The sequence below is a fragment of the Eleutherodactylus coqui genome, chromosome 13, assembly GCF_035609145.1.
Source record: "Eleutherodactylus coqui strain aEleCoq1 chromosome 13, aEleCoq1.hap1, whole genome shotgun sequence".
NCBI classification, from domain to species: domain Eukaryota; kingdom Metazoa; phylum Chordata; class Amphibia; order Anura; family Eleutherodactylidae; genus Eleutherodactylus; species Eleutherodactylus coqui.
The window spans coordinates 127,881,309-127,896,326 of record NC_089849.1 but is presented as its reverse complement, the minus strand read 5'-3'; the positions used below and the strand labels follow the sequence as shown (position 1 = coordinate 127,896,326).

The following is a 15,018-nucleotide window of genomic DNA, read 5'->3' as shown; positions in this document are numbered from 1 at the left end:
AAAAGTGAAAAAAAGTTGGAGTTTCAGCTTCCCTTACGGATTGCATCCATGACGGGCGCTGAAACTACTTATTCCCATCCTCCGCAATGTCCAGCGACGATCTGGTCCGAAAAGGACCTTCGGCAGTCTTCTGCGCATGCGCGCCTAAGGAAAACTTGGCGCTGCATGTGCAGAAGCCAAGGTTGAAATCTCCTGGCTCCCAGCTACTTAAGGTAGTCAGGAGGCAGGAGATGTCACCGGGGACTGTGGTGAGCGGTCCCGGGCCAGTGATCACCGCAATCCAATGGATAACGGCGATCATTGAAAAGTTTAAAAAAGTGAAATAAAGTTAAAGTTTCATCTTCTCTCACAGATCCGTTTTGTGAAGGGAGATGAAAATACTCACCTAAGGTTTCCCCGGAGCCTCCTAAAGTGCCGGGTGCCCCTGCTAATCTGCGCATGCACCGACATAATAGCAGCGCATGCGCAGTAGGAGCTACTGCCAAAGTAACCAGCAGGGACCAAAGTGATTGGTCTCTGCTCACATGGATGACACACCTATCACAGCCTTCCATGTCATTTGTTTAATAAATACGGCACCGGATTAGTCCTGCCTATGTGTCTCCCCGCACTGAGAGAGATTTGTGAGAGATAGGCCCCCTGCACACAGGCGGAAATTCCACAACGGGATTTCCCGCAGAATTTCCGCCCGTGGAAGCTGCCAGAGGATTACATTAAAAAACGCAATCCTATACAGACGGCCGCGATTTGTCCGCGTGAAATCACACAAGGAAAACAAATGGCAGCATGCTCTATATCTGTGTGGGTCTCGCAGAGGCCCGTACAGAAATGTCGCTCCCGGGCCACTGGCTCTGCTCTGCGCATGTGCTGGCTGGCCGGCAGCCAGCACATTAGAAAGCCGGAGCCGCGAGAGAAGGTGAGTCCCACACTGGTCCCTGCAGGGGCGCGGGTCGGGTCCCACTGCAAGATTTCTAGCAGGGGATCCGACCCGGCCGTGTGCAGGTGGCCATAAGAGAGAAAAATCTTGTGCCGTATAAAGTGAAAAAAAACCAAAAAAATTCACAATCACCCCGTCATCACCGCCCCTCACACCCCAATCACCCCCTATACACACGTCCATTTTTGGGGCGTTATTTTTCTTCATTTTGTCTACATCCATTATTTTTTTCCCTAAAATGGAGCGCAGGCGTACGCGCTGTTGTTCGCTAGCAGCTCTCGCAGTGATACCACAACTGCGCCGGAAGAAGAGCTATATTCCGACAGCCACGACTCTACCCTTAGCTCTGTGGAGGTTGGGGCAGCAGGGCGGAGTAGTGCGGTGCCCCCCACAATGTGGAGTTCCGCTAATTTATTTCCCCCCCCAAATACCCCAATTTACTGCGACTCCAGGCGTTAATACGGATGTCGCTAATTTCCCCCCCTTTAATTTTTTACATTTATTAGTGACAGCGTCCTAGAACTAATTGTTCACGCTGGACACTATATTACAGCGCACCCCACCTCTGTATATTGTAGGACCCCATAAATGTCCCAGAGCTAAAACAATTCTTGGGAATGGTCCTATTAATGGGACTAGTATAAAGCATCCCTCCGGTCATCTAAGTGTGCCAGGTATGGCGTTAAGTTGTACAAAGTTTGCGAGAGCGCGACAGCGTATACCTGGGATATTTTTCATTTACGAAGGCAGGGACCACCAACTAAATCCCCCTAAGTGCCCTGAAAATATCGGCACAAATGGCAAGATCGCTTGGGAGCTGATGGGCCCATTTTTACATGACGGGTACCACGTCTATGCTGATAACGATTGCACCCACTTTATAAAGCCCTGCACTAGGCAGATACAGGCGGGATTCCCACAACCCCTGCTTTAGGGCGAGTAGAAAGGGGGGCAAGTGATGTCTACATGCTATCGACCGCACCCGCGAACCCCTCTGTTGTAGTAAGGAAGAGGGGGGCTGAAACGGAGAAAACAAAACCTGTCTGCGTCGCGAATTACAATACATTTATAGGGGGCGTAGATCTGTCGGACCAGGCGCTCCAGCCGTATCTCGTAAAGCGCAAAACCAGGGCCTGGTATAAAAAGGTAGCGAAATACCTGATACAGATCGCTACATATAATGCGTGTGTAATTTATAAAACATCCCGGGGAACGCCGAGCTTCCTGCAGTCCCAGGAGCAGCTTGTAGAGCACCTTTTGTTTGAGACCGCCGCACCCCGAGAAGCATTACAGTCTGAGGAGGTGCAAAGGCTCACAGACCGCCACTTTCTGCACCCCTGATCTACCTACTTTCTGCACCCCTGATCTACCCACTTTCTGCACCCCTGATCTACCCACTTTCTGCACCCCTGATCTACCTACTTTCTGCACCCCTGATCTACCCACTTTCTGCACCCCTGATCTACCCACTTTCTGCACCCCTGATCTACCTACTTTCTGCACCCCTGATCTACCTACTTTCTGCACCCCTGATCTACCCACTTTCTGCACCCCTGATCTACCCACTTTCTGCACCCCTGATCTACCTACTTTCTGCACCCCTGATCTACCTACTTTCTGCACCCCTGATCTACCCACTTTCTGCACCCCTGATCTACCCACTTTCTGCACCCCTGATCTACCCACTTTCTGCACCCCTGATCTACCCACTTTCTGCACCCCTGATCTACCCACTTTCTGCACCACTGATCTACCCACTTTCTGCACCCCTGATCTACCCACTTTCTGCACCCCTGATCTACCTACTTTCTGCACCCCTGATCTACCTACTTTCTGCACCCCTGATCTACCCACTTTCTGCACCCCTGATCTACCCACTTTCTGCACCCCTGATCTACCCACTTTCTGCACCCCATCCCTGAAACTGCGGTTAAAAAGTTGCCCCCAAAAAAGTGGGATACCTGATTTTATTGCCCCATGCGCCCATCCAAACCGGGCCTCTGTATTTACCCCTGTTTTGAAACTAACCACACAGTCTTACAGTATAAATTTTATCTAACACTAGCTGATATACCCGGCTTCGCCCGAGTTAATTTGGTACTGGTGTTTATCTGGGGTTCACACGGAAAATCTTATGAAGTCGTGGTTAGTTTAGAGATACCGGGAAAAACATATGTTCACTATTTTGCATAGTTCTCTGCGTTACCCAGGAAACACCACGTGGAGGCAACCATGCGACGTTTACTTTATATAAAATGACATCAGGAAGTGAGAGAATTAGATTCCATACGTAAAATTTGGACGCTAATTTTTTTGCGCTTAGAATTGAATAATCGAGTTGGGACCCATTAGCTTTTCCTATTTATGACATATTCAATGCCCGTGCCAAATTTTAAGTTTCTCTGTGAGAAAATTAGATTCCGTACGTAATATTTGGACGCTAATTCTTTTGCGCATAGAATTGAATAATCGAGTTGGGACCCATTAGCTTTTCCCATTTATGACATAATCAATGCTCCTGCCAAGTTTTAAGTTTCTATGACATTGGGAAGTGAGAGATTTAGATTATGTACGTTAAATTTGGACGCCAATTCTTTTGCGCTAGAATTGAATAAACGAGTTGGGACCCAATTACTTTTCCTATTTTGGAGATAATCTATGCTCGTGCCAAAATTCATGTTTCTACGACATCGGCAAGTTGGAGAACTTTTGGCGAGTCAGTCAGTGAGTCAGTGAGTTAGTGAGGGCTTTCAGCTTTATATATATAGATATAGGGAAAGCCAAAAAGGGAGGGGGGGGGGGTCTTTTTAGGGAGTCAAATTTTTTTCTGCACAAGTGAGCAATGGGGAATGTATTCAGTTGTGCCCTGAAATCCAACGGGTGTTCCTCCATTACAGCCATGTGTCCTGTAAGTAGATTGGGGCCACAGTGGGTCTGAACAAGGAACACACAGGGGGGATCCATTTTGGGGTGAAAGTCTTCATTCTTATGTATGCTGTACAAAAAAAAAGCTGTTTTAAATGACACAATTGGCAAAAAAAGGAAAACTGTGATTTTTTCTTTTGCTTTGCTTAAATTCATTCAAAAACTGTGGGGTCAAAATACGCAGTACACCCCTAGGGGAATTCGTTAAGGGGTCTAGTTTTCAGAATGGGATCATTTGTGGGGGTTCTCTGTCATTTTGGCCGCTCAAGGGCTCTACAAGTGGGCAATGGGGCCTAAATCACCTTCAAGCAAAATGTCTGTTCTGAAAGCCACCAGCTGCTCCTCTCGGTTTGGGCCCCCTTGTGCATATAGACATAAGATTAGGGCCACAATGGGGATGTTTCTGAACACGGGGCAAACAGGGGGATCCATTTTGGGGTGTAAATCCTCTTTTTTATGTGCGCTATAGGAAAAAATATGTATTTAAAATGACGTATTTGCAAAAATATGAACTTTTATTTTTTCCCTTTAAATTGCATTAATTCCTTAAGAAAAAAGAATCCTCCTGACCCCATCAATGAATACAATAAGGGGTGTAGTTAGTAAAATGGGGTCATGTGTGGGGGGATCTATCATTCTGACACCCATGAGCCTTTGGTGCAGGAAAAAAAGTGTTCCTCAAAATGTTGACAATTAATGTTAAATTTGTACGTCTCCTAAATGGTTAAAAAAACACAAATGTGCTTCCAGAATAAAGTGAACAGATGGAAATATATATCTTAGCAAAGATTTGTACAGCATGTTTGCACATATTTGAGATATTATAGTTGAAAATGTAAAAAAATTAAAATTTTTTCACAATTTTCACAATTTTGGCGCTTTTAATAAATATACACAAATTCTGTTGGTCTATTTTTCCCACCTAAATAAAGTACAACGTGTGGCGAAAAAACATGTCAGAATCACTGGGATCTGCAACACCTTTACGGAGTTATTCTGTGATAAAGTGACACATGGCAGATTTCCAAAATGTGGCTCCATCACTAAGGCGCAAACAGGCTTGGTCACTAAGGGGTTAAGTGTGTATTTGCTCACCTCCCATAGACTTCTATGGGGCCTATGGTGTGTAAATGTGCACAAAAATAGAGCATGCTGCGTTGAACTCAGTGGCTTCTATTCTCTGCATATTGTGTGCGCAACTTTCCCCACACGCTAACACGTCCGTCTGAAGGTGTTGGTGCGAAGCGCGGAGTAGCTTCTTTCCTACATTATTTCTTAAAGGGCCAGCACTCAGTATTAATCTTTTTACCATTTATATGGTTGAAGAAAAGTTAAGTGCTAGTTTTATTCTCTTTGGCAATAAGTCTCTCTGTCTCCATCTTTGCGGCTTTTATCTGCTTTTTTCTTATAGGTTTTTAGCGCCTCTTCGCTGCCTTCTTGTCTTAGCAGTCTTAATGCTTTGTTTTTGTTGTTTCTTGCCCCATTACCTCTTTGTTGAGTCACATTGGTTTTCTCCTATTCCTAAGTGGAAATGTCTTATATTCTGGTCACTATTTCCCAGGGGCCCCCTACCTGCACCCCTGTTATTCTCTCAGGTCCTTTGGTTAATGTTAAGTCCTAGTTGGGTGCTGTACAAGAAGGGTAAGGTAATTGAAGGGGTTTAGCAGGATAGCAGCTTCCCTCAGTAATTCTACACTATTCTCGTACCATTGGACCCCACCTGTCTCTTCTCCCTTCTGTTCACCATCCGAACGCTATGATGGACGCCATTTGACTTCCATGATCATATGGCGTCACAAGGAAGGTAAGTAGAAAGGACCAGAAACAGGCAGGTAATGGCAGTGCCGGAATGACTCCAAATGTCTAAAGGAAGTATATTACAATTTGGTTAATTTTCATGTTTTAACTGCAAAAAAAAGTAGTTAAAAATCCTGCAACATCCCCTTGGCAGAGTATCGGGGCTGCATACATATGAAATGATTACAGGTGAGTTAGAATAGGCCATGTGGAACACCCGCCCATACGGAGAACCTACCACCGCACCTCCAGTGAAGCCCTCTTGGAGGGGATCTCCTCCTATCCCCAAACTCGTCCCTCTCTATCAGACGTCCTTGTGAAGTATGAAAGAACATTTTTCTTACCCGTTGACTTAATTTCTATTCGTCTGATTTGCGTCTCTTCAGTTCCAGAATGTGAGGGAATCAAAGGTCACTTCTGTCATTCTGTTTGCTAAGAGGCCATAAGAACTGCTCAGTGCCAACCTCTATTATGGCTATGCAAATAAATGAGACATTCGTTACATCACTGACGGGCGCACATACTTCCTGGATGCGCTCCTCTGCTGCTGGAGCTGGAAATAACGTTCTTCCATGAGCTCCAAAAATGTATCTGTTACGGCACTCTGCCCCCCAGAGCGCCAGGTGGGGTGCCCTGATCTTCCCGCACCCCACTGTCCCTGCCTACTTGCCTCGGCCCTGGCTAACCCCAGGCGGACAACTGGGCGGCGGTCCCTGCACTGGCTAGGGACCTAGCGACTACCTGGATGGAACTACTAACAGAGGACAGAGTGCCGACAGAAGAGGCAGGTGGAAGAGACCAACAGAACTTACAAGCAGAGTAAGGCTGGAGATGGAGCTCACAGGTAAACAGACAGGATACTGACGAGCAACTAGCACAGACTGGAACAGACCTGACTAGAGGCTAGCAGAACCAATAACTGGCAATGAGCTCAGTTCACTGCCAGTCTTTTAACCACAAGGTTCCGCCCAGGGGCGGAGAGTGGGAGGAGGCAACTCCACCCACTGCTGTATAAGAAGCACAGAGGAGTGCGGGCGGCACCCTACGGGCGGGCACGCCCACGCCGCCGCCCACTGGCCAACCCAAGCTGCTGGGATGACCTCGACACAGGGCTCCAGGCTGCTGGGCCCGACGCCGGAGCGACGCGCGCCGACCGCGGGACCCCATGCCGCACTGTATGGTAACAGTATCACTGAAAATAGCAAAACCGATGAACCTGAGCTACGACAATATACAAGAATGTAAAGAGGGGAGCAAAGGAAGGGAGGAAGGGAGGAAGAAAAGAGAAGAAGGGAGGAAGGAAAGTGAGGAAGGGAGGAAGAAAAGAGAAGAAGGGAGGAAGAAAAGAGAAGAGGGGAGCAAAGAAAGTGAGGAAGGGAGGAAGAAAAGAGAAGAGGGGAGGAAGGAAAGTGAGGAAGGGAGGAAGGAAAGAGAAGAAGGGAGGAAGGAAAGTGAGGAAGTGAGGAAGAAAAGAGAAGAAGGGAGAAAGGAAAGAAAAGAAGGGAGGAAGGAAAGTGAGGAAAGGAGAAAGAAAAGAGAAGAAGGGAGCAAAGAAAGTGAGGAAGGGAGGAAGAAAAGAGAAGAAAGGAGGAAGGAAAGTGAGGAAGGGAGGAAGGAAAGAGAAGAAGGGAGGAAGGAAAGTGAGGAAGGGAGGAAGGAAAGTAAGGAAGGGAGGAAGGAAAGAGAAGAAGGGAGGAAGGAAAGTGAGGAAGGGAGGAAGGAAAGAGAAGAAGGGAGGAAGGAAAGTGAGGAAGGGAGGAAGAAAAGAGAAGAAGGGAGGAAGAAAAGAGAAGAGGGGAGCAAAGAAAGTGAAAAAGGGAGGAAGAAAAGAGAAGAGGGGAGCAAAGAAAGTGAGGAAGGGAGGAAGAAAAGAGAAGAGGGGAGGAAGGAAAGTGAGGAAGGGAGGAAGGAAAGAGAAGAAGGGAGGAAGGAAAGTGAGGAAGGGAGGAAGAAAAGAGAAGAAGGGAGAAAGGAAAGAGAAGAAGGGAGGAAGGAAAGTGAGGAAAGGAGAAAGAAAAGAGAAGAAGGGAGCAAAGAAAGTGAGGAAGAGAGGAAGAAAAGAGAAGAAGGGAGGAAGGAAAGTGAGGAAGGGAGGAAGGAAAGAGAAGAAGGGAGGAAGGAAAGTGAGGAATGGAGGAAGGAAAGTAAGGAAGGGAGGAAGGAAAGAGAAGAAGGGAGGAAGTAAAGTGAGGAAGGGAGGAAGGAAAGAGAAGAAGGGAGGAAGGAAAGTGAGGAAGGGAGGAAGAAAAGAGAAGCAGGGAGCAAAGAAAGTGAGGAAGGGAGGAAGAAAAGAGAAGAAGGAAGGAAGAGAAGGAGCAAGGAAAGAAGGGATCAAGGAAGGGTGATCATGCATGGTAAGAGGAAGGATGGAAGGGAGGAAAGTAGTGAAGAGATGGAGGAAGAAAGACTGAAGGTAGTAGAGGAAGGAAGAAACAAAGTAATGGATGGGAGGAAAGAAAGGAAGGAATGCAAGAAGACATTTGGAGCTTAGACTTAGCACAGAGCAACCCTAACCAGAGAGCAGCAGGAAAGCATCAGGATGATAGCAGTTACTGATATACAGTCCATTCCTCGCACCGACTGTCTGCCGATATGGGTTCACTTCTAGCCGTGTCTCTGCGGCTGAGTCACAATATTTTTCCCTTTCGGTGAACATTTTCGATTATTTTTCAGTGCTGATCCCAGTTTAGCGTTCATAAAATCACAGAGGTGAGAAAAAAATGCATAAAGACACGACTCACAGAAAATGAAGCCAGATGCAAGATATATACTGCAGGGAGGCTCAATCGCCGTATACCCTGGTAGCAGTGGCAAGCCAGATTGCAACATTGAAGAGCAAAATGTTTGTGCGCCAACTAATGGGCAGCCACTCAACTAGATATCCATCTGCTTGCTGCTGCCACCAGGGTACAGTATATATCTTGTATTTGGCTTCCTTCTCTGTGAATTGTCTTTGAGCATTTTTTTTCTCACCTCTGTGGTGTTATGTAGTTAATTGTGAGATAGCGTAGGTTCTGGCGTACATGTAGTGGTCTTGCCGTGGCCCGCCAGCTTACGTGTTTGGGGCAAAAATACTAATGAACACCCGCATTTATCAGTATGTGTTTTCTTGTGCATGCGGCTTGCTATAGATGCTGGAGGAGCCCAGGATGGCATGCTAGTGTGGCACACTTTTTAATACAGGGCAATCCACTGCTTTGTGATTGTGGGTTGTACTCCTGTATTGTGTGGCGCACGTATCTATGGCGGTCATCTTGGTATTGGTTCCTATTGTGCGGACTGGGTTTGTTAGCAGTCACCCCTCCCCCACCCTGGGTTGAGTTGATTGCCTGCCCATTAGTCGGCACATGAACATTTTGCTCCTCTATGTTGCTATCTGGCTTGCCGCATGCTACCAGGGTATACAGTGATTGAGCCTTCCCTGCAGTATATATCTTGTATCTGCCTTCATTTTTTGTGAGTTCAGTTTAGAGTTGTATGCTAATCAGTCTCCTTATTCTGTTTATACTTCTATTTTCTGGTTTGATTAGAAGGGTTGTACTAAGATTGCAAGTTATCACCATCTATAGGATAGTATCTCGACCCTATGCATAGGGATAACTGCAATCTTGGAACAACCTCTTTAGTTTTGGGCTCCTTGTCTTCATAACTAATGGCTATTTTACACAGAGCAAGAAATCATTGGAACGTACCTGCTGGGTTGTGCTTCTGGGACCTGTAGTACTATGGGTTGCCAGGAGCACATTTCCACAGGTGTGGCATGTTTGTGCCAGCTGGGTGTGGAGTTCTCCAGCCAGCTAATCACCCCTGGTCTGTTGCATATAAATATCAGCCCTCTGGCTGGAGGGAGCTCGTGTTCCTCATTCCCCCTTGTGTTTGCATTCATGCTTGTTGCTCTATGGGTGTGGGCTGCAATGTGTTCTGTGTGTCTGAGTTGCTTGCCAGATAAATTGTGTGAATAGTCCTGTTCAGTTGTGTATGCGTTCTATGCTGTGTTAGTGTGAACTGTGTACTGCGCTGCTTGGATCATTTACCATCACTTGAGTTCGGGATGATCGCCCTGCTTGCAGGCAGGTTTCCTGGTTTCCTGGGGCTAGTTGTCTCGTTAGAGTAGGGACCCGCGAGACAACGAGGACCCTTGAAGTGGGTTTGCAGGCTTAAGTGACTTGGCTAATTCACAAATGAATACCTCGTACATTCTTTATCTACTCCACCTACTATGTGTGTAGGTATGTATGGTGCGTGCTTTAGTCGTCAGTCCATTATTTGTGTCTGTTGTCTCCATGTTCCACCGGAGTTCATCAGTACATGTGAAAGAAAGATGTAACAGATTGCATTGCACACATCTGAGGTAGAAGGTATGCAAGGCAGATTAGACGGTCGTGTAATTTGTGCTTTGCTTCTGTTCCCTCGCCAAATCCATCATACATGTGGCTCTGTATTAGGCCCGTATAGATAAGACCTGTGCATCGTTTTGGCAGTCTGGCTTATGTATGTTTTTCGTTCTATGTCCGATCCACCTGTTCACTGGTTGTTGGATGCCCTCAGGTTTACGTTGGCAGTCCAGGAAGAACGTAACAATACCTTTATGGTCCACAGACATGCCAATGGCTTCCTCTACACTCTCTTCCTCCTTTTTTTCCTCTTTGCTTGAAAGTACTCTTGTAGAACCATCAACCATTTCTAGTGGGTAACTTGACCCTCCCTGTGCTCACCTGCCTCCATTTTTGCACCAAGCTCTGCCACAGGCAGGGCTTATTAGGCAAGCAGTCACGGCAGTCCAGTAATGGCTGACGGCGATCTCATTAAAGGTGACGCATTCAGGTGACAGAGCAGACCCCCTTCAATGAGCCATTTACATCTCATTGACAGAATTGACAGTGGCATATAAAGGGTTAACAGCTGCTATCAGAGTAATCTCTGATTACAGCTGTCAGAGACAGCTGAATTTTGTAGCATATGGAGTGGGCTGTGTACCAAAGCTAATACCATGCAATCCACCATACATGTACAGCGAATGTTGCTAAGTGGTTAATAATATTAAGGGGTTAATAAATACTTTGCAAAGAATAGGACCCAATACTGCCCCCTGTGGAAATGGACGCACGATGGTGTCCTAATAAAACTGCAAACACACTCACATAGTATTTGCCAAGACTAATGACACCACTCCAGGCAAAGACAGAAGGAAACCTGCCCCTTACTAGTTGGACAAGGGTGCCCCACTTCCCCAAAGAGTGGGGTATGCACCATAATAAGGATGACCCCACTGTCTTAATCTTGGACATGGCTATCCCTGATTAGGAACCTGGTGAGATGCACCAAATACAGGACACATAACTGTTCACACCTATACACAGAGCAGGACTGTTCATACAGCACATATCTGGCCACCAGCACAGACCCAACAGAACACGTCACCGTTCACACCAACACACCAGGTAATGCAAACGACACAGAATAGAATGGTTCATATACCACATGTCTGGCCACCTGTAAAGATTCAATGTGCATGTTGCTGTTCACACCAACACACCAGGTAATGCATACCACACAGAACAGGAACCCTACTCAGTACTTACATGCATACAGATAGTAAACAATAGCTAGTCCAAGTGTCTCACACCAAGGGGGAAGAGAGTCAGCCAGCATGCTAACATGAAGGGAACAGTGTGAGGAATCACCCATCCGACCATATGCAACATCAGTCATCTGAAGACCACACCTGTCAAAGGGGAAAGGAGAGGGGGTCCACATAAGATGCAGATGGGGACAACAGGTGTCCAGACCGTCCTCAGGGAAGGTGAGAGAAACACTTCAGACTAACAAGCATAACACCCAGCTCTGAATGGCAACACCACAGACTGAGTAAAATGACCAGCTGCCTCTAGCTAGAAGAGCTGGTATTTATGTGCAGCAGACCAGTGGGGATTGGCTGGCTGGAGAACTCCACACCCAGCCAGGTCAATTATCCCACACCTGTGAAGCTGTGCTCTTAGAACCTCATAGAACAACAGGTCCCTGAAGCAGAACTTAGCAAGCATCTTTTGGATCATTGTCTTGCTGTAATATGAACCACTAACCAACTAGGTGTACACCAGAGAGTATTGCATGACATGTTAAAATTCTGTAGTAGCCCTTTTTAGCCAGTGTGCCAGTCACCTTGGGCAAGTCTCCAATTTTGGATCCAGCAAGAGTCTCAGACCAGCATGCTGTTAGGTTGTGCTGCTGGGACCTGTTGTTCTACAGGTTTCCAGGAGCACACTACCACAGGTGTGGGATGTTTTAGCTGGCTGGGTGGGAATTTCTCTAGCCAGCCAATGCCCACTGCTCTGCTACTCATATATACCAGCCTCTCTGGCAAGAGGAAGCGGTTTTCCCAACACCCTGGTATTTACTCCATGCATGGTGCTTGTGTGTATTTGTGTGAACAGCATTGTGTTCTGTGTGTCCGTGCAGGTTGCCGGACATGAGGTGTGAATAGTTCTGTTCTGTGTTATTGGTATGAACAGCGACATGTTCTGTGTGTCTGTGCAGATGGCCAGACATGAGGTGTGAACAGTGATGTCTTCATTGGGTCTGTGCAGGTGGCCAGACAAGGTGTACGAACAGTCCTGTTCTGTCTTGCGTGTAAATCCCTGGCGTGTTGGTGTGAGCTGCATCCTGTCCTGCTGTGGATTGTTTGCCATCTAGGACAACATAGGTCCCTAGGTTCCAGCATGGGGCCATCCTTGTCGGGACAATCGCCCAACATGCAGGCAGGTTTCACCTGGTAGTTGTCTTTTGAGAGTAGGGACCCACAAGAAAAGGAGGAACCTTGAAGTGGGCTCCTGGGCTTAAGTGACTTGGCTAATTCACAAACTAATACCTCGTACGTCTATAGCTATTCCATCTGGTTATGTATGTAGGTACGTATGGTGTGTGCTATGTTCATCTGTTCAGTCCTTCTGTTATGTCTGCCCAGGAGTCTGGTACACAGTTCTTCCCTTTGGTGTTCCGGTGTACATTTGTGTAGTATCTTAAGTCTTCAACCTGCTCAAGCACATTCTGTTTGGACGCAATACCTTCCTTGCATCCATGCTGAGGCGTGGTGCGCCCCACAGATGTAACACATGCATCCTCCTCCATGTTTGACAGTTGGTGTAATACACTCAGGAACAATCCTTTCGCCCTATTGATGCCGTATAAAAACCCTGCATGATGTATCAAAGATGTCAAATTGTGATTCAGCAGTCCATAAGACCTTCTCCCACTCTTCAGTAGTCCACTGAAGGTACTACTTGGCCCAGGCAAGTCTTTTTTTTATTTTGCACTCTAGCAGTGTCTTTCTTACTGATACTTGCCCTGTCAGACCTGCAGATAGACGTCTTCTCTTTACAACTAAAATGGATATGTTTGCTACAATAAGCTCTACTTGAAGATTTTGGGCTGTGGAGCGCTGGTCATGCAAACTGTTAAAGGGGTTGTCCCACGGCGAAATTCAAATTTTTTTTTTCTTGATACCCCCTCATTGTGCCCCGTTTAAAACAATCTATTTGTTATTTAAAAAAAAACAAAAAACTTGCTTACCTGCATCCACGTTCGGGCAGCATCTTCTTTTCCTCTTTAAAGATGGCCACCGGTCCTTTCCCAATGATGCACTGCGGTTTTCTCCCATGGTGCACCGCGGGTCTTCTCCCATGGTGCACCATGGATTGTCTTCTCCTTCCTTGCGTTCCACTGCCAATACAGCCACCTAATTGGCTGATCGGCAGCACGTGACGGAGGCGGAGCTACAATGACGACGAGCAGACCAACTCTCCGGCGTGAGCGCGCCAGAGTGGCCCCATTCACCAGGCAGAAGACCGCACAGCGCAAGCGCGTCTAAAGATGCCAGAAGACACAGAAATTAGTCGCCACCATGGAGACGGGGACGCTAGCAACGGAGCAGGTAAGTGTATAACTTCTGTATGGCTCATATTTAATGCACGATGTATATTACAAAGTGCATTAATATGGCCATACAGAAGTGTATAGACCCACTTGCTGCCGCAGGACAACCCCTTTAATTCTCGAGAACTTGTCACCTGATTTTGTAGTGGCCTTTGATCTACAAGACCTCTTCCTGCCAGAGTTTCCTCCAGTTTCCAAGTGCCTTCTGATTGTATAAGAAACTGTACTGACAGCCACCTTGGCTTTCTTGGCAATTTTTCTGTAGGACAGATGTACACTTCTAATGGTTATAATTGCCTATCTTCCTTAGTTGATTGCTTTTTTTGCCATTATGATAGCAAAGTGCTTTGTCCTGAAGAGCAAAACTGCCCAAAACCTGTCAGAGAAGGTGTTGTAATTCAGTCTGTTTCATTATATAGAATCAGAGGGTTTGAAAGTAATTTACAAAAGTTGTGACACCTATAGGAATAGTTTGCAGCAAATTTCAAACCATAATTTGCTTTCTGTGCTGCAGAGCAGCCGTCCGTGATGTGTTCCCTGAATACAGCCCTTTGGTTAAAAGCATAAATTCAGATGATTGTTGGGTTTCATCTTGTTTTTAGCTTTTGAACCTTTGAACCATTTCATGTTATTTGCTAGACTTTATGTGAAAAATAACTGGAAAAATTGAGATGTTCTAAAACTTTTGAAAAAGGCAATGGTGGATGCATTCACACTAGCAGATTTGATGCAAATTCCTCAGCGGAAACAGTAAAATTTGAGTAAATGTGAGAGAGTGCCTGAACTGATGACTAGCTGACCTTCCTGACCCCGTATACAGCAGGAGTCCTTTAATCTTAGTATTGCAGAAGGATATGCCTATATAAATACTTAAGAGCAATGTACGGACATGGCAAAGTTCAATTTGACTCCACCCATTAAGATAACTTTCTGTGTCACTGTTTATTTGCCCTTTCAATTGTTTTTCAATGGATTGTGTCGTGTTAGGGTAGCAATAGATTTTCAATGGCTTAAGACAAGATAAATTGTCACAGAAAGTTACCACAGTCAAGTTAAGTTTTGCTCCATTTGTACATAGAAAGAGCAGCAGGAAGGATAGAGCAGGAAAGGTTCCTTGTATACGTGTGTGCATGTGGTAAGTGGATGGCCCAAGGACTCGGCCCCACAGCCTACAAAGGTTGTGCCGCCATTGTGGTAGGAAGGATAGCTCTGGAGCAGCTGCTCTAACAGGTAACATAGCACACCACCTAAGAGATGAGCGACATTCATCATCGGCGTGCGGACGTCCTTCTCTTCATTCACAGCATTGATGTACTTTAATACTAGGACTATAATACTTAGATCCAGGCAGTTTGTATGGTCCCTCTGAGCCAACCACATATGTATTGCAGCTATTGCTGCTTCCCTGTATAGTACATGTAGGAGCA

At 46.3% G+C, this 15,018-nt stretch overlaps 1 protein-coding gene across 1 annotated transcript; it reads left to right on the top strand.

The window, feature by feature from the left end:
* Positions 1-6,869: 6,869 nt before the first annotated feature.
* On the top strand, positions 6,870-8,004 carry LOC136587447 (cylicin-2-like). The gene is made up of 2 exons (XM_066586016.1): positions 6,870-7,299; positions 7,385-8,004. The coding sequence occupies exons 1-2, from the start codon at positions 6,870-6,872 to the stop codon at positions 8,002-8,004; spliced, it is 1,050 nt and encodes a 349-aa protein (XP_066442113.1).
* The last annotated feature ends 7,014 nt before the right edge of the window (positions 8,005-15,018 follow it).